Consider the following 27,148-nt stretch of genomic DNA (forward strand, 5'->3'; position numbering starts at 1 on the left):
CATTTTGCCATCTTTTCCTCCATTTGATGTTTTTTTTAGGAACACTTGGCCGAAAAGGGGGGTTATAACCCCCACCAACCCCAATTGGGCACGCCACTGCCCGTGCGTATAGGCCGTGGATGGTTACAACATTTCTGCTGCCATATAGCTACTGTCGGATATTTACGTTGCGACGGAAATTTAATAAAGTTGACGCAAAAATACACCAGTATAACGGGTGATTTTTTTAACCTGAATCATTTGAATATCTTCAAAAAAAAAATCATCCTACAAAAAAATGTTCGAAATAAAAAGTTGATAGTTTGGAGGGGGAAGTTTAGTGGTGCAACAAAAGAACACCCCTTCCCCCTCTTGTAGGTGGGGGGGGGGGCATCTTCGAAATTTCAAATATAAACCCCTATTTTTTATTACAGATTCGGATTTTACGGAAAAAATACATAAGTCTTGTCTGAAACATTTTTTTCGATTCGTGATAGATAGCGCTATAATCGACAAATTTTCATTTCTTGAATGTTTACACTTTAAAACCAATGTATTTCATTTCGCAATTCATTTAAATTCAAAAAATAAAACATTCTCGTGCATGAACTTTGTACTAATTCTTGACAAATCTTTTGAGATTTCATTCGCCTATTTACAACATTTAAAAGTTAGATTCAATATTTGTTTAATTTTTTTTATTGTTGTGTCAAAGATGCTTAACAAAGCTACAACAGAAAAATAAAATAAAAAAATAAAACAATTTCAAGAAACAGTTCCTTTTTAGACTATTCCTGTTAAATCATTGTTTGTTTTTCAATGTTTTTTAGATCACAAGAATGCTCCGAGCGATTAATTTGACTAAGCTGTTGATACTTCTTAATATCAATGGATGTATTAACTGTAGAACAGAAAATTGAAATGGTTCTCGTGTATGGAGAATCTGGCAGGAATCTCCGTCAAGCTGTCGTTGTTTATGCTGAGCGTTTTCCAGGCAGGGTGCGTTCTTTCGCTTCGTTTCAAGGTACAGTCAATCAATTTACTACTGAAGGAAGTGTTAAACCTAAACAAAGGAATTTGTTTTACAACAATTTCAAGTGCTGGAACAAAAATGTTTTATTTTTTGAATTTAAATGAATTGCGAAATGAAATACATTGGTTTTAAAGTGTAAACATTCAAGAAATGAAAATTTGTCGATTATAGAGCCATCTATCAAAAATCGAAAAAAATGTTTCAGACAAAACTTATGTATTTTTCCCCGTAAAATCCGAATCTGTAATAAAAAATAGGGGTTTCTATTTGAAATTTCAAAGTTGCCCCCCGCCCCACCTACAAGAGGGGGAGGGGGTGTTCTTTTGTTGCACCACTAAACTTTTTATTTCGAACATTTTTTGTAGGATGATATTTTTTCAAGATATTCAAATGATCCAGGTAAAAAAAATCACCCAGTATATGGACCGCAGAAGCGTACACCATTTGGAATTTTAAAATTATTCCCTAAGTCCCTTTTCACTGCTCAATTCAAGATCTTCAGATTTCATGTTCTTCCTCTTGAATGTTTAACACTCGACCACAGTGCCCAGGCTTGGCGTATTTCAATCAATTTTGAGTAATCAGTCATATATTTTCACCACCAGTTCGTGCTTGGGGACGCGACAGGAAGATTCGTTCCGCATAGCCTGTAGGGGTATGACTCTTCGCACGCAAGACAAACACCTTCTGCTGTAACACCATTAAGCCTTGTTTCCATGATTATGAAAAACTAAATATGCTGACCAAGGCAGTAATTTATTTTATTAAAAACATAAACTAAACGTAACGTTTCAACCTTCTAGCAAGGTCTTCATCAGACTCTGTATCAAGTACAAAAGTAACAAGATACAAAAACAGGGCCTTATATATACACAAACATTACTCCCTCCAGACAAGCATCTTAGGAATAGCGAGGAATGCTAAGAAGAATAAGGAAAACAGAGAAGATGAAGAGGAAGGGATTATCTACGAAGTGAAATGTAAAGAATGTCAGAGTGTGTACATAGGAGAAACGAAGAAAAGGCTGAAAGACAGGTTGAAACAACATAGGGATGATGTACGACTTAAGAGAGAGAGAAATGCAATATTTAAACACAAGAGAGAAACAGGACATGACATAGAGTGGGATGAGGCTAAGCAGATAGGAAGGGAGAAGAGAATGGTAGTGAGAAAATGGAAGGAAGCCAAGGAAATAGAGAAGAAAGGTGAAGAAGACACAATGAACTGGAATGGGGGACTGAAGTTAAACAAAGAATGGAAGAAGTTGTTAGAAAGAGTGGAAAGGACAAGAGAGAAAGAGGAGAGGAGAAGGAAGAAAAATGAAGGGAAAAGATCATGAGATTAAAAATCCAACCACATTCTATATGGAACTAATTGAGTTTAGCCTTTGAGGTGAAAGTAAAGTTGGTGAAAGTGAAAGTCACCTCCTAGAAAGTTCCAAACAACTTTCTAAATAGTCTGGAGGGAGTAATGTTTGTGTATATATAAGGCCCTGTTTTTGTATCTTGTTACTTTTGTACTTGATACAGAGTCAGAAGACCTTGCTAGAAGGTTGAAACGTTACGTTTAGTTTATGTTTTTAATAAAATAAATTACTGCCTTGGTCAGCATATTTAGTTTTTCACCTTCTGCTGCTGTAGCTTGCATTTCTTAAGGCTAAGGGGGAAAGTTATTTTTATCGATAAAAACAACTCGTGTCGAACAGTTTTCAAAACCAAGCATAATTATACTCAATAATAATAATAACCCGTGGCGCAACAGCCCTTGAGATGGGAGATTATCTAACTAGTTACGGGGTGACGTGGGGTCAGCACGACGAACCCCCAGTCGTTCTTGTAGGTTTCCATGACCGGGTTACGCTACTCATTCCTCCCATTTCCTCACGATGGTAGGTGGCGCACCGGTCCCATTCACAAGCCGAAATCTCGGGAGTCTCGCGTCCCGTAACCGGAGTCCAAAGCCTGACGCCTTAGATCGCACAGCCACGGTGCGGGACATATTTAAGAATAATAGTATCATATTAACAAAAGAATAATAGTATCATATTAACAAAAAATGAAAATGATATTCATGAAGCATTAGATATCAACTCAATTTGGAAGATGCACATTCATTTTATCTGCATCCAATTTTATCTTTTCTTGCGATTAGCCAAAAGTGGCAGAATAGCAAAGTAAAATAAACCAAACGAAAGTTCTATTTTTTGGTAAAAAATCAAGGATCTGAAGATTACAATACAGATCAGTAGTTATTCATAATGTAATAACTAAGGGGGAAAAATGACCTTGCATAGGAGAAAAACGGGTAGACGAAGAAAGTTACGAAAGACAATTTGCTCATAGTGTCAATCCTTAATTAAATAATAAAAGCATTTAATAATGAGGATATTTTATGGCAAGATGCCAGTAGGAAGTACAAGACAAAAGTAGAGCAATGTTTGTTTGGTTTGGTTTGGTTTTTTAAGTCCACTTTATGCACAGTAAGGCTAATCGGGACTGGCCCTACAGTTTAAAGTGGGATCCGAACCACTTGTGCCTCCACCGGGTATCGAACCCGGGACCCCTTGATTACAAGGCAATGACGCTACCACTGTAGAGCAATGTTGAGGTGGAACTAAAAGAAGTTGACCAAGGATGGTCAAGACTGGATAGATTTTGCCCAGGAGATGATAGGGGCAGATACATTGTTGGGGTTTGTATCCTGAATGACGTAAAGCTGCGCAACATGGAAACGCCGGGATTCGTTTTCTTCTAATGCTTAGTTAAACTCCATGACACAGATAAACTAGTTTATCTATCGCCATATATATGCTACACTTTCCAAATATTTGTACAACAACGGAAAGTAATCACGAGAAAAGGCACGGACCGTTGTAATCCTGAGAGTTGAATGGAGGTCGCCCAATAGTACTTCCAGCATCCCGTAGAAAATATTTGCTCTTCTAAGTGCTTAACTTTCTCCGCCATTGGAGGCAAAGGTTGCAGCTTTCGTTATCTGAGATTTCTGCATTTTGTTGCTAGCTTCAAAACAAGAAACACTCAAAACGAAGGTAAGTGGCATGTACGAATTTCAGGTCAGAGAGTTTTTCTTTCAGATGAAATTTGTATCTATTTTTCAGTCCTGAAAACTCCATGTTCGCATTGCAATTGTACCTTGAGACATTCATGTGCAACAATTTATAATATTTTTAAATCAAGAAGTGTTGATAATCTTTTATCAGTATTCGTGAAGCGAAGCCCCTGTCCTGAAAGCTGAAAAGATAAGCAGTGCCCAAAATGGTTACTTTGCTTACTATACTTTCTGAAATTACTCAAATGTCATATATTCGCTCTTCCAAGTCCACTGTGACTTCTACCAGAGACAGAAAACTGTTCACTTTGCAATTCGTGAAATACTTCTCGACACTTTCATCTAAGGAGCTTGTACGTACAAGGGCATGAATCAAGCAACTAAAAACTTGATCAGTGGCGGCGATTGGGTTAAAAAACTGGGGGCGGAATCGGGAAGGTGTCAAAATTAGGGGGGGGGGGGGGCAAGGACAGTTTACTTTCCCTTGGTAGATAAAGTTTTGCATGGTGCGGAGGAAGAGGCAAAAAGTGGGCGGCAACTGCCTCCCAACGCTCCCCTAATCACCGCCACTGCGCTTGATAATTATTCTTATTGTTTATTTAAAAAATACTAAGTATACAGGTACCTCGGATCCAGGAGGTGGCAGGTAACTTTCTTCCAATTTACCTTTGATTTTGAAGAAAATTCGGAAGATGTTTGCACTAATGATATGAAAGTGAGCTCTTCCAAGCATCCACCAACAGGAAGAAACGCGTGATCAAAAATACATGGGCAGATAAATCGCTGTAAGTTGTGCAAATTAGGTACGTACATTGCGGACACCTACGACTATCCCAGTAGGAATTAGTTTATTCGGTTTCTAATTTTCCTCCGAGGTCGGACAGTGCGTGGAAAAGTAACACGTAACCCGAATTTTCCTATATTTTCAAAAAACCGCTATGATTTTCGAAAATCCGAAAAATTACATCTGTTTAGAATTCCTTTCAGAGCATTCAAGTGAATTTTCGTGTGGTTTGCTTTCGCTGTTATCTAGATATTTTCAATAGTTTAATCTGTAGACTTTTGTATCACGAAACTATTTAAAATATCTAATAACAGAGAAATCAAATCGCACGAAAATTCACTTGAATGCTCTGAAAGGAATTCTAAACAGATGCAATTTTTCGGATTTTCGAAAATCAAAGCGGTTTTTCGAAAAGAGAGGAAAATTCGGAAACAAAGCTGCCCTTGCCCGAGCCCTCCGGTCGAGCCTTAATAGCTCAAATTCAACATGGATTCAAAACTAACCTCAAACTTCTGAATGCGTATGCAAAATCCGAATAATACAGTCGCTCATTGCGACTTTGTAAATGTTAGAGATGCCCAGATACTATGGTATTACAATTAAGCATAACATAAGGGAGTAGGAGGAAGGTTGTGCTCTGGTTAGGACTGGTATTTTACTGTATTGTATTTGTAATCCTACATTTGTCCCTTGAGGAGGGGAGGGTTTTATAGGGTGTTTTGCTAAGAGTGATAGAACTTTGAATTGAAATAAAACACACATAAAAAAATAAGTTTGAAGCCAATTGTGTTTTTATTTGAAAGATAACTTTCTGACATTTACTTTTTGAAAATAATTTCCGGCATATGTCCACCGCGATTAGCTGTGATGAATCGGATTCGATCAGTCCAATTTTGAACCACTTTTTCAAGTAATTGGGGACGTATGTCGTTAATAACACGAGTTATGTTGGCTTCCAAAGCGTAAATTGTTGCTGGTTTATCAGCATAAACCAGAGACTTTACATATCCCCAAAGAAAATAATCCAGTGGCGTTAGGTCACATGATCTTGGAGGCCAATTCACTGACAGCACCGATATTTCTGAAGTGCTCTATACGTTTGGCGAACAGAACATTGATTTTGGAAATATATTTCCACAATTTGTAAACGTTGTTGCGGTGTCAGTCTTTCCATGATCATTTGCCAATGCTCACTGATCTGAAATGACAAAACAACATGTCATCAAAACAAAAAAATTACAGCTATCCCTATCGAAAGTTCTATCTCTCTTAAAAAAACACCCTTTACTTTTATGGAACTTTTGATTGTGGATTGTTGTGCAGCAACAATAACTTCTCGAAAGTCATCATGGCTGGGAATTTAATAGAAAATTATTCAGGAAATTTCACAACGCGGTAGCCAGCCAACCGTGACAAGGTTACACGAAAAGTGACTGCGTAGTGGAACAGAGTCTGACAGTGTTGAAAGCTTGAAGAACCTACAGAGTTTTCTGCTTTCTGACATGTAAGTACACGTTTGGATCCATTCATTGATCAGCAGTTATCCTACCTAACTAAATATGTTACTGATATAGCCTATAGGGAACGGATTTTAAGGTGCGGCACCTTTCCAGAAATGTATCCTATGTATTTTAGGACATGAAATCAAGTAAAATGAACCCACTTCGTTGCACCTTTTCGTGAGATTAGCACGTTTGTCCCCTTCTTACCTCCTCTTTGATGCTTCAGCACCTTTTCCCTTCCTTTTCTTTCATGTTTGTTAAAAAAATGGACTAACTAACTAACTAACTCTCTAGCCTTCTTAAACCCGAAGGTTCATGGCTGCAGCAGCAGCTACATAAAATCCTATAGTCTCATTTTGTAGAGCAGAATGAGAGCTATAAAATGGTGCAATATAATCCTTGCAACTCCAATAGTTGCCAAGATAGTGTAAAGCCCGGGAGAGAAAACACAAACTTGAACATAACCTCGTATTTGTCAGAACTATAGTTCTCTATGCAGCATTCTCCCGTGGCGGAGTGGTTACCACATAGCGCTGCGACGCCAGGGGTCCCGGGTTCGAATCCTGGCTTGGGCATGGACGTTTGTGATTTCTATTCATCAATTTCATCATATCATTACTCATCCCCATCTTTGCAAATTAGTCAAAAGTGGAACAAAAGGCGACGTAAAATAAAGCAAATCAAATCAAAATCAAATCTATGCAGCATTGTACGAGACAGACGGTGCAGAATAAGCGAGCATTGAATAAAGACATTTTATCAGCACTTTTTTCCCCACTCACCTTTTTGAAAAAATGGGGCCTCCCCGATGGCGCAGTGGTAGCGTCGCCGACTTGTAATCAAGGGGTCTCGGGTTCGATACCCAGTGGAGGCACATAGTGGTTCGGATTCCACTTTAAACTGTAGGCAGGGCCGTAGCCAGGCAGGGGCCAGGGGGGGCTGAGCCCCCTTAACATCATTAGTAAAACTTTGTTATGTAATTTGTTTCCAGTGAAGAGTGAAAATGTAGACAGCAGATATTATTTTGCTCACAACTTTGGTGAAGGATAAATTCAGGTAGCATGAACAGCAGCTATTACATTCATTCATCTTATTTATAAGAAGTCGTCTAAGTAGCGGCAAGTATTTAGAAGATTCTTTAGCCTTAAAAAGTTCTTCCATAGGAGAGCATCTTTATTTGTACCTTCGTTGCCCCTGTTGCGACCTCCTATTTATACAGAAATCTGTGACTTTGACGTCATTATGCAAATTACCTCCTCATCTGTGTCAAAGGTCAACATCTCCCAAGTTTTTGGAACGAAGGGGAGTTTTATTGTTTCGGCCGGGGAGTGGAATGTACGCTAAGGCACTATGATTGAATATTGTCCATTTTCCCTTGTGTGATATAAATATCTGTATCATCAAACGTAGTATGGAGTGTGTAGTAAGGGATGATTTCAGTAGCAGCCAATTAACACTTAAGCGTTATTTTAAAATATATATAAAAATGTAGTATTTGTGTGATATTTATAAACTTTGTGTAACTTGATGACTTCCTTCCCCCTCCCACACACACATAATTTACCTTCATTTAACACTGTTAAACTTTTGAAAATAGACTTGGTTTACCAAGCCCCCCCCCCCCTGATAACCCATGAGCCCCCCCTGGAGATCAATTCTAGCTACGGGCCTGACTGTAGGTCCAGTCCCAATTAGCCTTACTGTGCATAAAGTGGACTTAAAATACCAATTCAATCAATCAATCAAACCTTTTCGAAAACATTTTCGGAACCTTTTTTTTCTTTTCCCGACCATAATTTTGCACCGTAAAATCCTTTCCCTAGTGATATATGTAGAATTCCCATAGTTTAAATCACAAGACTCCGTGTTGGGACGATCAGGATGAAAAAATTCTACAATCCAATCTCAGGTTTAGAAACCGGCACATTACACATTGCAAGACATTTGAATAATCAATTACTGATGTTTCATCTACCGTTTGACAGTCGTTGAGCACTCGACCACCGCCAAAGAAAAAAAGCGCAACTTTGCTCAGTAGCGCTAAAGGTTTGCCCCGCGACAAAAACCTGTTAAGCCGGCCTCCGTGGCGGAGTCGTTAGCACAGCGCGCTACGACGCCATGGGTTCCGGGTTGAATCCCAGCATGGACGTTCTTTGTAATTTCATCGCATCATGACTCATCCTCATCTTCGCAATTAGCCAAAAGTGGCAGAAATGCGAAGTAAAATAAGCCAAATCAATCAATCAAGTACCGATGTTACGGCTCAAGTGTGACCAGTGACGTACGCAAGGGGGGGTTACGGGGTTTAACCCCCCCCCCCTTTCAGCTTGTGAAATAATATGAAAAATGCTGTGGAAAAAATTTAAATGGCCAATTTATCACAGTCAAAGATCTGGGACAATACTACTACTACTACTACTACTAATAATAATAATAATAATAATTCGAATTATTTTTTCCATGTAGCACGAAGAAAAGCACAGCATTCCAAACACACGTGTCTTTCAGGGTGAATGAATGCCTTCAAAATAAAATGAAGGCAACAACGATTTAAAAGAGAGAAAAGTTGTTTTGTATCTCAGTTCCAACAATGTTCAATACACTGGCGTACGCAGGTTGTTTTTTTTCGGGATGGTCTGGAATAGTAAATGTGGATAGCACATGGCTTCGTTTTGGAGGGCAGGATGCATAATAAAATATTTCGTATTTTTGGAGCTTTTCAGTAGATTAAAATTGTATTCGAAGACAAAAATGGTAATCGGGACTCACTTGAAAAGAGGTTTCGCATTTACACATTTTGATTTTTTTAAAGTTCTTAACGGATTATTTGAAAATTCCGATTTTCTCAAAATTTTGGTAGCCATCCCTCTACGTACGCCAGTGTTCAATGAACATGTAATTTTTTGTGTGAACAATGAGATTTAACTAAATAAAGTTCTTGGTTCGTTGTAAGAGGCTAATGTATAGACAAAGGCTTGGCAGACAAGAATACAGTCACCAGTCCGCCTTCCCATCGTATTGTTTACCGCAGCATGTTTCAATATGTCTCTTTAAAATGTCTCACCTTGTTGACTAGACAATTATTCCAACGACAATAAGCTTAACTATTGTAAAATGTTTTGTTGGTAAGAACAGCGAGACAATCCAGATGTGAATTATCGGGGAAGAAGCCGGAAAAATTCCAACCAATTCCGGGAATCGAACCCGGATCTCCATCGTGGTTGTCAGACGCTCTACCAACCAGACCACCGCAGCTCCTTGGATGAGTTCCATACTTTGATTATTTCAATTTATTTTAATATATTTTCTTATTTTTATGGATTTTCTTCACACTTAAAATGTCTCACCTCGTTGACCAGACAATTATTTCGTAACAAAGAAACAAAAAAAAAAAAATGCTCCCAGAATTTGATAAAAATCGAATGACTAGAAAGTGATATTGTTCTATTGCTTTCGTAAATACTATATTTATGTAGATCTCTACTACTTAATAGTAATAGTGATATTAGTAGTATTATTAGTAGCAATTCAGCTAATTAATTAATTATAAGTATTATTAATTAATTATGAGTATAATTATTTAATTAAAATATAATAAAACAATGGTAATGTGAATTTGGAGAAAGTTTTAGAAATAACCCCCCTTGATAAAATCCTGCTTACGCTACTGAGTGTGACAGTAGGTTCCCATTTACCAAAGTAAGCTACTTCTAGCGTTGTGTGTAGCAGGCGAGGAGAGAGCCCTGCGGCTATTTTCCCGTCATGTAGTGTTGCAGCCCCGTTCCATTCGAGACTGGGAAATGGAATCTAGAGCAACCTAAAATCATTGAAAATTGGGAGATTTCTTTTTAGAAGAGGGCAATTTCCATGGTATCTTCGCCATCTGACCCTGTTCCAAGCAAAGCAGGGGCAGAAAGGAGGGGGGAGACATATTACAGTGAAATCGACGTTGTAAACAACGTCTTCCATTATAACAATGAGCTGCCTTTGCTTAGTACAGTGGTTTCCAAATTGTGGGTTCCCTGGGACTTATAGGGGCGCCGCGAAATGTTCCAATATTTTCACTGAAATGACACTCATTCCAAATATATGTTTATTTAGAACTTTTTACACATAAAATGTTTCTGAATTTGAAATATGTGTTTATTTTTTAACTTAAGGCAAGCAACCGTACCACACTAACCGAACGTTGTAAGTGTTAGATAGATCTACATTCTGAGTTGGGCGCCAAGAAAAAATCTTGAAACACTAAGGGCGCCGTGAAAGGGCTTAGTATAAAGCATGCATATGCACATGGGCGTCCAGAAGGGGGGCAAGGGGGGGCCATGGCTTCTCCCTGGAAAATGAATGTGTACCTAAAAATTATATATTTCACACATAATTTCATTTCAATCACAGTAATTTATGTTAATTATTATAAATTCGTTGAAGAAACATGATAATTTCAGACGAAATATTGTTTTTTGAGAGGGCACCACTATTTTGGAGGAAAATATGTGTCCTTTGCCCCCCCCCCTGGAAAAAATTACCTTGCTTGCCCCTCCCTGGAAAAAATTCTGCGGACGTCCATGCATATGCATACCAGTTTCGGGTCGTTCAGCGAAAAAAAAAGGTTGTACAATAGGAACAAAGTACATTTTGCTAAAATAAACAGTAGTTTGATATTTAGGAGAAAATTGTGGGAAAAGAGCAGAAAGAAATTATTTTTTTAGTCTGGTTATTGAGAGCAGGATCAGAAGATCCTGCAGCATTCAGGGCCTGCTTTTTATTTCAACTACTCCATGTTCCAAATGAATGCAGCAATCCATCCAAAACAATTATGAATGGTGAATTACAATAAAGCATGGATGTTCTTAGCCTACATTCCTTATCTTAGGAGACTCCACGAAAATCCTTTCACCTTAGTATCCAGAGAGGACGCACAGTTAGGATCAGAATTGTCAAGTTTATATATCTTCCTCCATGTTACAAATTTTTAAATTAACAATTTAAGTGTTCTAATGTAACTGTTGATATTGTTACTTCTGCTGTTACAAAGAAACTCTGTTACAGTTACTTGCTTTTAAAAGTAGCTGGTTACAGTTAAAACATTAATTCAATGCAATTGGATAATTCTAAGTCCACTTTATGCACAGTAAGGCTAATCGGGACTGGACCTATAGTTTAAAGTGAGATCCGAAACACTATGTGCCTCCACCGGATATCGAATCTGGGACCCCTTGATTACAAGGTTACCACAGTTACAGTTAGAGTTCCTAAACAAGTAACTATGTTACTTTAAAAAAGTGCACTAGTGCAACATTCTCTGAAACTGGAACTCCTAGGATCTAATGCATGGATGTGATATTGAGTATGTCCAGCATCTCTATCATCAGTTTATAACTCATCTTCAGTGCCCCAATTAATGCAAGGGTAAAGAAAGCATTATTCTTAATTTCTTACACTTCAAAAATATTTATTATTTTATTAAGCAGTCTTTAAATTGAATAAGTTTGAATTAAATAAGATTGTGCAAAGCCAGATTTATTTTCAGAATGCATCAGCAAAATATCTATCTATCAATGAAATGTCATGGGTGTCTAATCAGGGGATCCTGGGTTTGATGCCCATGGAGGCACATATGGTTTGGATCCCACTTAAAACTGTAGGTCTGGGCCTCCCGGATGGCGCACTGGTAGTGTCGCCGCCTTGTAATCAAGGGGTCCCGGGTTCGATACCCGGTGGAGGCACATAGTGGTTCGGATTCCACTTTAAACTGTAGGTCCAGTCCCGATTAGCCTTTCTGTGCATAAAGTGGACTTAAAACAACAAATCAATCAATCAATCAAAACTGTAGGTCCAGTCCCAATTAGTCTGTCAGTGTATAAAACAACCTTTGACAAATTTTTGATGTGAAAGTCGGTTACAGACGTTATCAAGACAGATTTTTTTTTTTGGATGGCTTAGACCACAAAGTAATGAGTGGTAGAATAAATTTAAGTGTAAATGCAGATTTCTGGATTTGTTTGATCTTTGAAGTCTGTGATTCTCACAAGTAAAAAGAATGTGGTTTGGACTCGTGGACATATGCAGGATTTTTTCCAGGGAGGGGCAAGAAAGGTAATTTCTTTTAAGGACCGGGAAGGAAAACAAGGCATATTTCCCCCATAGTGGTGTGTTCCCATTCAAAAAACACTTGTCCAAATTGAAGTTGTCATGTCCTTTCAATAATTAACCTAAATTACTGTGACTGAAATGAAATAATATATATGTAATATATAAGTTTATGGTAACATTTAACCTTCAGGAGGGGGGGGGGCATGGTCCCTCCCTTCTGGATGCCTATGTTTGGACTTATCTTGTCTCTTCAATTGTTTTACTCTCTTTACATGGGTAAATATGTGTTCTTGTATCCATTGATAATCTTACAGTCTATGTGCTTTATATTTCACTGTTTCATGAAATTAATTTTTGCAGAGCTGCACACAATGCACACAAAGAGGGTATTTCATTTGGCCTTTTCAAGGCTGCAACGTAGAAGACATCACCACAGGAATTTGAGTATACAGAATGGCAATACTTATGAAGACGCTACAAATTACAACATTCCTGAATTCCCTTCAAAGTTCAATTTTGCTCATGACATTGTGGACCAGTGGGCCACAAATTCTAAAGTAAGTTGGTAAAGGTGAGATTCAATGCCTATGTTCTCTGTATAAGGGACAGTGTCGAGGGTGGATGAAGTTGTGTAATTAAAAATTTCTCTGTCCACCTAAGCAAATTCAAGAATTAAAATATTGGCACTTCAAGAAAATATGAATGCTTCAATAAATAAATATAGTCAGGTCTTCACTCTGTGTAAAAGCTGCTTTTTGTAGGGATATTGTTGGTCTTAGAAATGTGCAGTGAACACAAAGCTACACTTTAAAAGAAGTTTGCTAAAGCTACAACTACTCTTCCAAATGAATGTAGCTTTGCTGCAGCTAGACACACATTTACTGAAAAGTAACTTTGTTATAGCTACTCGCGTGCAATACTTCGCAACTTTTGCATGAAAAATGTTATTATCGTGATAACTGTCATTTAGTATATTTTAGGGTATCAGTATCAGGGTATCAGTTGACATGGACGTCCGCAGGATTTTTTCCAGGGAGGGGCAACGAAGGTATTTCTTTCCAGGGGGGCCAACATGGCATATTATCCCCAATAATAGTGTTCATCCCTCAAAAAACATTGCTTAAATTTGAATTTATCATGTTTGTGCAATAATTAACACACATTATTGTAGCTGAAATTGAATTATATGTGTGAAATATGTAATTTTTGGTTTCCTTTCGTTTTCCAGGGGGGGGGCACGGCCCCCCCCCCCTTGCCCCCCTTCCGGACGCCCATGTCAGTTGATATTTTTGCACTGATACTAGCCGATACCATTGGTTTTGAGTCGTTAGAGGTGTGGCCAAAACCAATTGTCTTTTTCCATTTCAAAGTTTTGTTCACCTTTTCCAACTTACCTTCAGTTTTGAAAAAAAAAAATGAAAAATACTCAAGTTTCCGGGAACAGCAAGTGCGTGACACAAAGATCTGTACACAGATAAGACTCGCAGTCAAGTATCTTGCAAATCAATTATAATGTGAAATTATCCCCATAGGAATTCGCGGCATCTGTTTAGTTCTCTTCGAAGTCTACCAGGCTTTGTTCGTACATATGCAGTCTTGTGTAACAATAACCCCAATGAGGTCCTGAAAGCCAATGATACACCTGTTGGTAATCCTTCCACTTTCTTTGATGTTTGCAGACATTCCTCTCTTTAGTGACCTCCCGTAGTGAAAAATGTCATCGCCCTTGAAAGTGGTGGATGTGTCTCAGACATAGTACATAGCATATTCCTGGAAATTCAAATACCTGTACTAATCCCCCTTTTCCTTTCCAACTTTAGACTTTTGTTTGTCCCGACTCGGTTTCAGCAGGCGTGTTTCGGCACAAGGAATGTGGCAGGAGAATATTTTTCTTTGAATGACAGATGACGGCAGTTAGTTTCTGGAAAGTGTAGTGACGGGTTTGGATTTCCTCCCATGCCAAGCAATAGAATTATGCATTTAATTTTTCTTAGAAATCATTTGCCAAAAGTATATTGAAAGCACTTTGGAATATCACTGTACTGAAGTCAATTGCCTGATATACGTAGAAGCAAGAGGCTGGTAAGTTTTCATTCTTCCCTTACATTTTGTTTACTATTCTCTTTGTTAAAGGACAATAAAGAGATGAGATTGGTTTCACATTACACCTTTACTATTAGTTTTAAACATTGTGTCCGGAGCTGGTCCATTGCCAATTATTCTTGTGTTCACAGATGATTTAATGTTAGTTTGGGAAGAGTGATCCTTTAGTTTTAAAGGAGGTTGAAGAGGCATGATCTAATTTTTCAACATTGGGGGAGAGAAGGACGACAACCAAACGATTGCCTTGCTCTTAGCTTCATTTAATATTTCTCTAATATTTTAAACATCTGATCGATTGTCACTTAAAAAAAAGAAATGTGAAGTTGAGATGCATCCTTGCAACAGAGCATTGTTTGGTGGGTTAATTTATTCATCAACCCTCAGGTTGATAAACAGGTAGTTCAAGACTCTTGCTAATCTTGACCTGTCAATCACCTGTCAGTGTGGTAGACCCATTAGTCATGTGTCAAGGGTCCTTAATTAAAGAATGTACATAATTCTTTTGGAGAAATCGTCCAAGATAAGCACTGTCAACATGATTTGCTTTTGTGTGGCTAGTCACCCTGCTATGTGCATATATCTTTCTGTGTGTGTATTTCTTCATTTTAGTTTAGTTCTTCGTCTGAGGAAGACCCTGATACAGGGTTGAAGCATTACATGTTAAGCATTTTTATATCTCAATAAACTGCCTTGGTCAGCAACTTAGTGTTTATAAACTGGTACTTTAAACTTGTAATAAATCGTACACAAACAATTATTTTTATCTGGTGTGGTGTCTCAGATATTCTGAACATTTATATAACTATGATGACTAATATCCAGATATCCATCATTGATATTAAATAACTCTTCTCAATAATACAAATGGTGGAAATCTATCTGCTGGATGACCTCGATTTGGATATGTTTAGTTAACCTACTTGACCGATCCTGAAAGAGTAAAATGTTGATCATTCCACCATCCTCCTTTTTACAGAATATACATCATCCTGCACTGTGGTATGTATCAAATGAAGGGGAAAATGAAACAAAGTTAAGTTACAGTCAGTTGCAAAGCGAATCCAAAAAACTGGCATCAGGATTGAGTACATTGGGCTCCATTAGCAGAACGATGGTTCTTCTACCCAGAGTTCCTGAATGGTGGGTGGTGAATGTTGCATTAGCAAGAATAGGTAGGTATATATTACTTCATTCCTTGACTCATGATTTTGTTTCTAAATGCTACGGTTGTCCAGCCTCAGTTGTGATGAATGATAATAATGAAGTAGATAAACTACCAAATACAACCTTTTTTATCTTGACTGCGATTTAAATCCAGATTTGGGTTCATTATTGGACCATCGTATTTTCCTGAAAAAATTATAAGAAACTGTTGCCTTTCACTGTTTGATGAAATATTAGATAGTGTGTTGGTAGCTATTGGGAGAGGTAATATTATTAGACTTTTGTGCACGACTCTCTCTCCTTCATGCCTAGAACTAATACATATCCTGGTTTCACATATCTCAAGCGAGATTTGGGATATTATGTAAATTGCACATTTAGTGTCCCCTAAAAAGAAAAAGAGTTAAAAATTATCTTCAAATACAAGAATGTATGTATTTTATGTCTCATATCAATAACATGACAACATCAAATCAAAGAACCAGACATGTACCTAAGTTTTCTCTCAAATTTTCACAAACACCTGTTGGCTTCCTCAGGGGTAAGTAAAGAACATTGGAGTTGCATAACATAGAACTGACTGCATGGAAGGGGGAAGCAAGACATGAAGGTGATATCATATCTCTTCATTTCCAGAGATTCTTCCTTCTGCTTCCTCTTCTTCCATTAGTGTGACAGATTAGAGAGAGAGAGAGAGAGAGAGAGAGAGAGAGAGAGAGAGAGAGAGAGAGATGTGGCTCAATAGGAGAAACATTCTTAACAGTCTTATGAAAATAGCACGCATTCTTTCAATGAATGAAGTCACTCACAAACTTTATTTTTCCAGGTATTATAATGTGTCCCGGAACAACACTGCTAACTGCTAAAGATATAGAATATAGATTACAGGCTTTGAAAGCAGATTGTGTTATTGCAGATTTGGACTGCGCTAAGAAAATAGATTCCATAAAGAGCAAATTAAATCTACAAAATAAAATACTAGTAACACCTGGCAGTCACAAAAGGTATGATCTTGTAACTGAATCTATCATGTTGCTTTACTTACAGAATTTAAAAACATCAGTGTGTGTCTGTACCTATTTGAAGGAAAGGTATCATTAGTTCACAACCCCTTCAATAGCTGTCACCTTTTGAAGAAACATTAACTAATAAGGTTATTAAGAGCTCAGAATCACCTATAAAATGTAACTCTATTTGTCTAAATTCAACCAGTATATATTTAAATTGCGTGATGAAAGTAGTTATGATGAAAAAAAGGCACATGCCACACTCAAAGTCTACAAAATTAAAAAAATGCACGATAGTTTTTCAACACATGCCTTCACTCTTCAGGATAAAACAGTCAAGACATGCATACCTGAACAACACAAGCCAGTATATCTGCAGGAGTTCTTATTTCTTCTCCTTCATATCATATCACAGTTTGGATTCATAAGACTCTCCCCTGAGAAAGATGCGTGAAGTTGTTTTGTTATAGATTGCTTGTTACAGACAATTGTTAATACAGTGACTCTCATATGTTGCTATATAATACTGTAGGTTTGAAAAATGCAAAATCTACCTGATTTCTTAAGGTTTTATTCACAAGTTTGCATTGGTATAAGCCATTTTATACACACTCATTGGAGACTATGCTAGAGATAAAATAGAATAATCAGCACTAAATTCCCCTTCCATTTCCCAGTGCTAAATGCTATCATTCTCTATTCAAAGATTATTTCTTCTGTTTGATTTCTAATGAGACAACATTTTAATGGTTCGTATGATACTCTTAAGATGTAGACCCAATCTGACTGGTTTACCTCTTCACCAAAGTTGTGAGCAAAGTAATACTGTATGTGCTGTCTACATTTCACTCTTCACTGCAAACAAATTATACAAAATAGTTTTATCTAATGTCAAGGGGGCAGTGCCGGGGGGTGGGGGGGCTGATGGCAGTCCCAGGGGGTGCTGAGCCCTGTCTGGCTACGGACCTGGCTACAATGAAACTTAATAAATGCTGGCTCCACAAGAAGTCTTTGCAATACTGTACCACTGATCTACTAACTGAGCTACCAAGCCTGATTTTTTACTTCCACTGTTTTATCTGTGTGCAAATTGTTGGTGGGGCCTGCATATTTTGCTTAATTTTTTCATAGTAAACCTAATGTGATAACATTTTCCCTTGTATATCCCCAAGCATCTTTGTCACACTACCCCCCACAGTTTTGTACTTTGATTTATGAAGTTTACTTTAATAATTAGCATTGTTAAAATTACAACATTCATTTCAAACAGGATTTTTCACGCTTCGGTGTGTTCCAACTTGTTTCTTTATATCTAGGTAATAAAAAAAACAAAATTTGAAAAAGCAGAGAGGGGTGGGGGAAGCTTGGAGCTTGGTTTTAAAGTGTGCTTGCTTTTATTTCTTGTCCATATTTTACAGGGATGGATGGTTCAACTATTATTCACTATTAGATTGTGGTAATAACCTTACAGAAGAACCGAAAACTAACAGTCATGATTTAATGCAAGTTTACTTTACATCAGGAACTACTGGAAATCCTAAAGTAGTTGCACATTCTCATGGTACCATTGGAATTATGCATCAGATAACAGGCAGGTATATATGTATAGCATTTATTTATTTTGATGAATACAGGAAGGTCTCTTGGAGGAATAGATATTTACACCAAGGAAATGGATAAGTCAAAAATATAGTCATATAGGGTGGGAAATGTGTTACACTTGATTCTATGGCCTTGTTATACTTCCCATTTGTTTATGAGACATGGAGGCCAGTATAAATTTCTATTTTCATTAAACATATTTAATCCTTAACTACAGATGCACAGTCTGTGAGGCCATTAACTTTTGTAAATTTATGTTTCTAAATATGATGACACCTAGCAGAGGTGAATTTACGTGTACTTTCAATATATATGTCATTACTCACTGTAGTGCATATTTGGGGAATTGTACATTTGTAAAAAAATTATGGTTTATAATGTGTCTTTATAGTCACTCCATGTTATCACTAATAAACATTAGAGATATGAATGTGCACATTTCACTTTCATATAATAATTACACTGTTTCAGGTTCTGGTTAGATTTATCTGAAGATGATGTGCACTGGAATATCTCTGATACAGGTTGGGCAAAGTCTGCATGGTCAAATGTCTTTGCACCTTGGTGTCGTGGCTGTACTGTTTTCGTTCATGGAGTGAGTATGGTTTGTCACATTTACCGCCTTGTACTAAAGGAAATCTGTTTGTGTGTTCATTTTGTCTGTGTACTAAACATTTTACGATACTTACTAATCCATAAAGCTGAGAAGCCTACTGATGCTACAAGATTATTATTATTATTATATACGCTTTCTGAATAACAGCTAATTGTGGAATAAATTATCTCAATTTGTACATCTGTTTGTGAGAGTCAATAATCAATCATATCGCCAGAAATTTTTGTAGAAGACATCAGGCCATTAAAAAAATTGTGAATAGCAGAAATAATAATAATAATGACATGGTTATGATTATTATAAAATAATAACTCTTGGAAACTAATAAAAATAAACCAATTTTATTCCAAATTTATTATTATTATAATATACTTGGGGAACTTTTCTCACTTGATTAGGCACGGAGTTAATGAGAGAATATTCAGCACAACTATTTTTCATTAAGTGTACTGTGAAATATATAGTTATTCTATTTTGTTATTAACTTTTACATATTTTGTTCAAGAACAACCTCTAAAATTGTTCGATCTCTCACATAAAACTCTCATTTTTGCAATCTTGAAAACTTTAATCTTTGGTATAAAATATAGAATATGAAAATCTAACCTGGCTCCTGTATTTTTGTAACTCAATTTTTTTGTTATATCACAGTTTTTACTTTGACTATTCTGTTCCAAATACTAACTAACTGAACCTTTTTCTGTTATTAACGATATAAATAACAAGCTCTCTGCTTTTTTTGTAACTTGAAACAAATTATGTCAATTTCCAGGGGGAGGAGGCCAATGGACTTGTTCGACCCCCATATCAACAATTTATATCACATCATATTCAAAGTTGAAATTATCCTAAATTGCACCATATTTCATGTAAATTTTTTTGAACATATTGAAGGCTTTGAAAACAGCACCAATTAGGTTACTAATTTCCTAAATTGCACAACACCCCGGTTTATATCCACATGAACAAGGACATATGTTGCACCATTGTAGTGCAGGTGGTGCTGGAGTACAAGAAGATGATGATGATGATAATAATAGTAATAATAATAATAAAACATTTACTGTACTTCATTCAGCCTGTGAAAACAATTAATAGAATCAAAAAATGAGATCATACCTTCCCCCAAAATCCTCAGTGGAGTTATCTTCAGCACCCAGCGCTGACAATGTTTACAGAAGACTTTGTGACACACAGTACTGATATTGAAAATCGCTTAAATCTGTTTGCAAGCAACCAACAATGCAAGAAACTCAGAACAGGAGGAACTAAGAAATGTGGTGCAAAATCTTGTTCAGTTTAAACAAGAATTTGATCAAATGTCTATGGACTGTTGAAACTCTTCATATCACCGCTCGGAGAGATTCTTCTCCACTTTTGATTGATTCAAGCTGAGGTGAAAACATGTTGATGGCCTAACACCTAATGATGACAACTGTGCACAGATTACATTGTAAGAAGCATTAAATATGGTTAAAGAAAGCCAAGAGGCAAATGCTTGTAACCAGCAAAATTTTGAATGGCCAATAATTACAGTTGAAAGTACACCTATATCATCATCATCCCTCACAGTTTCCTGCCTCTAGCTGGGTCGGCATAGAAGTCAAGCCTCTCCATTTCTTTCTGGTCTTCCACCACTCCTCTCTTTCCATGGTTTTCCAATCATGTCATCTTCTCCTAACATTCTTCACTATCTGCTCTTTCCACCGACATCTTGGTCTCCCCCTTGGCATTATTCCCACTCCTTGTGCATTGTAAGCTCTTACTGGTAATCTTTCTGCATCCATCCTCTTCTTGTGTCCAAACCATCTCATCTGTGCCTGATCTATTCTGTCCTGAAGCTTCACCACCCCCTCTGTCTGCCGGATCTCCTCATTCCTTATTCTATCTCTTCTAGGCTTCCTCAATATGCTCCTTAAAAATTTCATCTCCACTGCCTACGCCTTCCTTTGTCTCTCTCTCTGTCATTGTCCAAGTCTCTGCTACATACGCCTATATATAGTTTTGTTAATAGTGAGTTTCCTCCTGCACCATGGCTATGCAGTCTAAGGCATCATCCTTTGGGCTCCGACTACAGGCTGTGTGCAGGTTCAAGTCTCCTGGGGAAAGTGTAACAACTTTCTCCTGAGATTTTGGCCAGTGTATGGGACCGGTGGCCACCCACCATGATGAGGAAATTAGGGAACTACGACTGAGTAGCGTAACCCAAACTTCTGCAAGTGGGTGTGAGGCCAGCAGTCGGTAGGTAGGCCTTGGCCTTCACAGGCTGTCAAGCCACGGAATATTATTATTATTATTATTATTAATAATAGTGAGTTCAAAAGATATATTTTATGAATACATTTGATACAGATAGTGACAGCTACATTGCAAAGCATTATTTCAGTAACCCCCCTCCAAAACATGGGTTCTTAGTCAGTAGTTGTGCTCCAGCCTGGAGTACATGCATCCTGTAACCCCCACCACTCTTTCAACATTGATAGAGTCCGAAAAAAATGAGCGAGGAGGCAGAGATAGCAGAAATATTTTCTGAGGGCAATCGCAGTCAATACAGTCTTAAATACTATCTAGAAAAGTGTATTTTTGGCTTAAAAAGCCAAATTATGTAGTTTTTCTTGTTTGCTGGAGGGTTGCTGCCTGACTGGGTTTCCTCCCTGCTCCAAACTGCTCTCAGTGTTGTATGTCTGTTCCAGAATGACTCAATATTTGCTTATATTATTCCAACTGTGCTAATTTTTTATTAATATCTGAAACAATATTATCTTGTTGACCATATGTTTCAGATGAAAGCATTTCACCCTAAGGAAACACTTGATGTTCTCAGCTCATATCCTATAACAACACTTTGTGCTCCTCCTACCTTGTACAGAATGTGGATAAACCATGGCATCTCCAACTACACATTTCCTACTTTAAGGCACTGCGTATCAGCTGGTGAACCTCTAAATCCAGAAGTAATAAGACAATGGCATAAGCACACAGGTAAAGACCAGCTTTGTGCTTTACATATTTGGATATTATATATTAATATGGTTATGGATGGACTGTTAAAAATATTTGCAACAAAGCATTGATATAAAATATCAATGTACTGATATTAATAACTAACTCTCTAGCCTTGTTAAATCCAAAGTTTATGGCTGCAGCAACGTAAGCCTTCCATCTGTCCCTAACCTCGGCAAGATCAATCCAATCTTTTCCATCCTTACCGATTTCCTTTAGTTCCATCTCAATGTCATTCCTCAATCTTCGCCTTGACCTTCCTACAGGTCTCTTGCCATCAGGTTTCCCAACAAGAATCCTGTAAACTTTTATTTCCTCTCCCATTCATATCACATGGCCTGCCCACCTAAGTCTTCTTGATTTAATCATTCTAATAATATCTGGACATGAATACAAATTATATACTTCTAAATTATGCAACCTTCTCCACTCACCTGTCTCTTCATCCCTTTTAGGTCCAAATATTTTTCTAATATTCTTTTATTTTCAAATACTCTTAATTTATGCTCCCCACCTAGTGGTTGCATGCTCTGATGATTCACTAGGCTATACCGGCGGTAGCATAGCTACTGGCAGGGTCTCCCATGTCGGGCAGGCTAGTGAGGAGGAGCCAGACTAAGATTTGTAGCAAATGGTCAACTTGCATAAATTGTTTTCCACACAGTCAATGATTCTAGTAGTAATATTTGTAGTAGTAGTAGTAGTGCAATAAAAATTATTTACATATTGTTACACTTTAAAAACTGTAAATCTTTCACTATACAAGAAATTAAAGTATAGATTTCTTAAATATATGTAAAAATAAAAGTATAACTTCTACAAACCCAAGTAGCAATGTGAAATTATCCTCTATATTTGAGTGCTGTATTCGAAATTTGCCTGACCATACAAAAAAACAAAAAAACAAAAAAACCTTCAAGGCTCTACTTATATAAGGTATGCCCAAATGAAAAGGAGACTACAGTTATATCTAAAAAGTTTTATATTACAGAATATTTGCATTACATAATAAGTGAATTACAATTAATGTGTAACATGATACCTACACATAATTGCTTACGAATCCAGTTTTCCACAGTGTTCTGCCTTCCTTGTCACAGGTGAACCGTTGACCTTTCAGTGATTGTTTTAAGGGATCGAAGATATGGGAGTCACATGGGGAAATATCGGGGCTGTATGGAGGGTGTGTGAGGACTCTCCATTGAAATGTTCTCAGCAGGTCGAGGGTCTTCTTGGCCACATGGGGCCTAGAGTTGTCCTGGAACAGCACTATCCCCTTCGAGAGCTTACCTCTGCGCTTGTTTTTGATGTCCTGTTTAAGCCTCAGCAACATGTTGCAGTACCGCCTGCGATAAATTTCTGAAGCATGCTCACATTCTGCGTGAAGATTTGGATTACAGCTGTCTGCACTGATCTGGAGGAATCCATAATGCACCTGTCCACGCAAAGTCACTCTCGCCAACTGAGGAAACAGCAGTCGAAGTCGTTCGCTACACCTGCGAATTGGGACAAACACCGTGCCATCTATCGGCAATCATATTTACCTTCTTCGATTAGATACAACGGCGCTACAGCAAAGGTCTCTTTTTCATTTGGGCATACCTTATACTTACAAAACATAGATTTCCAGCAAATTCTATCGTAAGTGTTTAACAGTATCAAAACAAAATGTATTTTTAAAATATTCACACAAAACTAAATAACTTCTGAAGTTTTACATGTCAACTCTAATGACTACAATGTGTTGACTAAAAGTCTGCAGCATTAAAGTCATATGTAGCATGTTTAATCCATCTAGTGGGTATTCTACCTAATGCTTAGGTTCAAATTTCACAGTTAATGCTTTTTGCAATGTGTGCAGCAACAAATGCATTGATTTACAATATGTGAAGAAAGTTCAGGATGTAATAATGTAGTACATTTTAACTTTGTATGTGACTATTAAATACTTTAGGAATCTACATCAGAGAAGGTTATGGCCAAACAGAAACAACTCTTCTAGCAGCAATGTTTAAAGGGTTGGAAGTGAAAGCTGGCTCATTTGGAAAACCTGCACCAGGGTTTGATTTGCAAGTTAGTACACACACACACGCACAATATTTTCCTAAGAACACACTGTGCCACTTAAAACAGATATAGGAGAAGTCATATAGTAAAGATTGTATACTAGATTTTTAATCTGTACTGTATACGGATGTATTATCCCACTAATTGTCATTTAAGCTGTCATCAAGGACAATATATGCATTTATAAAAAATTGGCATTTTATACACAATTTGTTGTGTATTTTGTCATTTCTATTTTTCGTAAATATAATTCTATTAATTTCTGTTATTAATTTTTGTTAAATTTAGAAGTAATAAATTAATAGAGCCATATAAAACTCATTCCTGTGATAGAGCCAGTAAGGTAAACACACAAATTATATTTTACCAATAAAACTGCTTATGAATAGAACTTACAGTTGAATGAAAATAGCCAGCGACTAGTGTTCCTTTGTCCCTTTCCTATTGAGCATCAGATGGTGCTGCTAAGTTGTTTGGTCTCTGTAAAATCACCATGTAACATATCTCTTTTGCAAATTGCCATAAATTTATGCCAGGTTAGTCATACAAATAAACAAACATACGGAACATGTGCTTTATATTGAAGACCAGTCCAGTTCATGGCTATGCTGATAGAGTTGTCTTTATTTTAAGGGTTTGGACAAACCAGTAAATACTGAATATACAACATACCATGCAAATGAAAATGAGCTTAGAAATGAGAATTTGGGCAGCCTCTAGAAAAAAAAATAGATAAAGAGAAGAAATACACATGAAAAGGAGAAATAGGAAAGTTGAAAAAAACAAACATGTATCACACAGAATTCAATGATGCAAAGTAACAGTACTACACAGAGAACAGAAACGTCAAAGAAGCATCCTTCTAACCCTGGCCAAGCCATCCTAGTGTAGAATTCATGGCAGTATGTCCCCTCCCCCTGATCATGAATGGAAACAGTAGCTGAAATGGAGCAAAAAGTAGTAGAAGTCCAGGGGATGCTGTGGAGTAGTTGGTTGGTTCACTGGATTTGGAAAAAAATCCAGATCCTTTACAGGTTTGATTCCCCCACTAGGGAAAAAAAAATGCTCACCTGAGATGAGAGCTCTTTCGACAGAATACAATACAATACATTTATTCATCGTTAGACATTGTACAATGCAATAGATGTCGTCAGTTATTGGTTACATATTTGTTATTGTATACTTATATGTAAATATATAATTACATATATAGAGAGGGATTACATGGAACTACAATAAGTTATAGATACTAATATGAGAGTATATGCATATATAAAGTAAGATTATGTAGACATAGGACAATTCTAATATTAGTGATGATGAAATAATATAAATATGGCAGTGGCAATATACATAACAATAATACATAAACAGGAAATAAACAATACAATACATTCTAGAATATTAAATCATTTTTGGGATGAATTTCGAATTCTTCTAGATTGTAGAAGACCTTTTCTTTTAACCAAAGTTGAAGTACACTTTTAAATTTTTTAAGAGAGACACTGTGAGCAGCTTCTGGTAACATGTTGTATAACTTAATTCCTAAATACTTATAACTATTATGTGTTTTACTTAATGTGATTGATGGTGTGTCGAGCTTGTAACATAATCTTGTATTGTGTCTGTTCACAGTGTGTCTTGCGTTATAATTATGTACATTTTCTTTTGTATACACTAGGCAGGTAAATATATATAAGCTTGGCACAGTCATTATTTTTAGTTCTTTAAAGAGATTTTTTACAGGAAACAGACTGATGAAAGATTCCTGCCATGCTTCGTAAAGCTTTTTTCTGCCAGATAAATACAGAAACATAGTGTTAGAATAGTTAAAAGTATATGCACTAGATAATGTGTTAATAAGTCCAGTTATTATTGCATGCTAATGCTACATGATGTTCTAACACCACAAACATGCAGCAAATACTTATATTTGAGATTCTGTAAAGTGTTATAAATGAACGAAACTACTATTACTTTGTTATGAAAATTAAAATTTGAAAAATTTATTAAATAAATGGCAATTGAAATATATCAAAATATGTTTTAAAAAAGAGTAAATTCTCAGCTTAACTGTCACAATAATGTGTTATGGTGTTATACTTATGTAGATTGTAAATGAGAAGGGAGAGCCACTGCCAAGAGGAAAGGAAGGGCAAATAGGCATTCGAGTGAAACCAAACAAACCTCTTGGGCTGTGTAAAGGTATGAAATTATAAATTTTACTACAGTGCAAGATTTATTTCTTTGTAGACGGTAGTTTGCACACTTTGCTATGTTAAAGTAAGCCTTGGTAAGATAGATATCAAACAGGAGTCCTGCACCCAATTTCTTGGTCATGCTGTTTCTCTCCCCCTCCTAGATTTGGTTTTGATTCCAACAATAGCTTTGGTATTCTTTATTCTATTTTTCTAAAATGTTGAAAGAAATCTAGCGTTACTCAATTGACTTTGTCCTTCACTGATTTCACCAAGAACTGCTGCCTAATTTTAATAGTTCAAACATTTTGATCTTTTTGATTTGATTTAGTTTATTTTACTTCGCGTTTTGTGCCTCTTGGCTAATTTGCAAAGATGGGGATAAGTGATGAAATTGATGAATGGACATTCACAAACAACCAAGCCCGACCGGGATTTGAACCCGGGACCCTTGGCGTTGCAGCGCGATGTGATAACCACTCGGCCACAGGGTCGGGCAATAGTTCAAACAGATTGCTCTGTAGTTTTGATATTGGATGTATTTCCCTTTGTATGAATTCAAGAGTATGTTAATTCGCTTTCAAACCTCATCAAAGACCCTGTCTTCCTATCTCCCAAGTTAGTTAGGTCAGTATACATTTCATAGACTCCTGTTGCTTTTCCACTCTGCTTTTCCATTCTAATTTCCTCTCCCCGACCTTTTCCATGTGCTCTCTATAACTTTTCACAGCATTTAATCGTTCCTCTTTAAAACGTTTTCAATTTCTGTTCCAAAATCAATGCATGGTTTGCAGGTCCTTTTAACTGTACATATTGATTTAATTCAGTTATAAGTTTTGAGACTCAAAAGCCTGGAGTGACTGGGAGATTGATTAAAAAGGACGAAGATTTATTTCTAGTTTCTCGCCTTTCTCTTCCCCATTTT

At 36.9% G+C, this 27,148-nt stretch overlaps 1 protein-coding gene across 1 annotated transcript in view; it reads left to right on the top strand.

Moving 5' to 3' along the window:
* Positions 1 to 3,922: 3,922 nt before the first annotated feature.
* Positions 3,923 to 27,148, top strand: part of LOC145985459 (acyl-coenzyme A synthetase ACSM3, mitochondrial-like) — a 35,779-nt gene continuing 12,553 nt past the window's right edge. Inside the window, exons 1-9 of the mRNA XM_083119529.1 lie at positions 3,923 to 4,061; positions 12,824 to 13,020; positions 15,543 to 15,738; positions 16,557 to 16,734; positions 18,156 to 18,332; positions 18,811 to 18,934; positions 21,739 to 21,937; positions 23,913 to 24,031; positions 26,137 to 26,230. Coding sequence (XP_082975655.1) covers positions 12,835 to 13,020; positions 15,543 to 15,738; positions 16,557 to 16,734; positions 18,156 to 18,332; positions 18,811 to 18,934; positions 21,739 to 21,937; positions 23,913 to 24,031; positions 26,137 to 26,230 — 1,273 coding nt within the window. The 5' untranslated portion in view covers positions 3,923 to 4,061; positions 12,824 to 12,834. The remainder of the gene's footprint in view (positions 4,062 to 12,823; positions 13,021 to 15,542; positions 15,739 to 16,556; positions 16,735 to 18,155; positions 18,333 to 18,810; positions 18,935 to 21,738; positions 21,938 to 23,912; positions 24,032 to 26,136; positions 26,231 to 27,148) is intronic.

This window comes from Lepisma saccharinum, chromosome 3, assembly GCF_977018435.1.
Source record: "Lepisma saccharinum chromosome 3, izLepSacc3.1, whole genome shotgun sequence".
Taxonomy (NCBI): Eukaryota; Metazoa; Arthropoda; class Insecta; order Zygentoma; family Lepismatidae; genus Lepisma; species Lepisma saccharinum.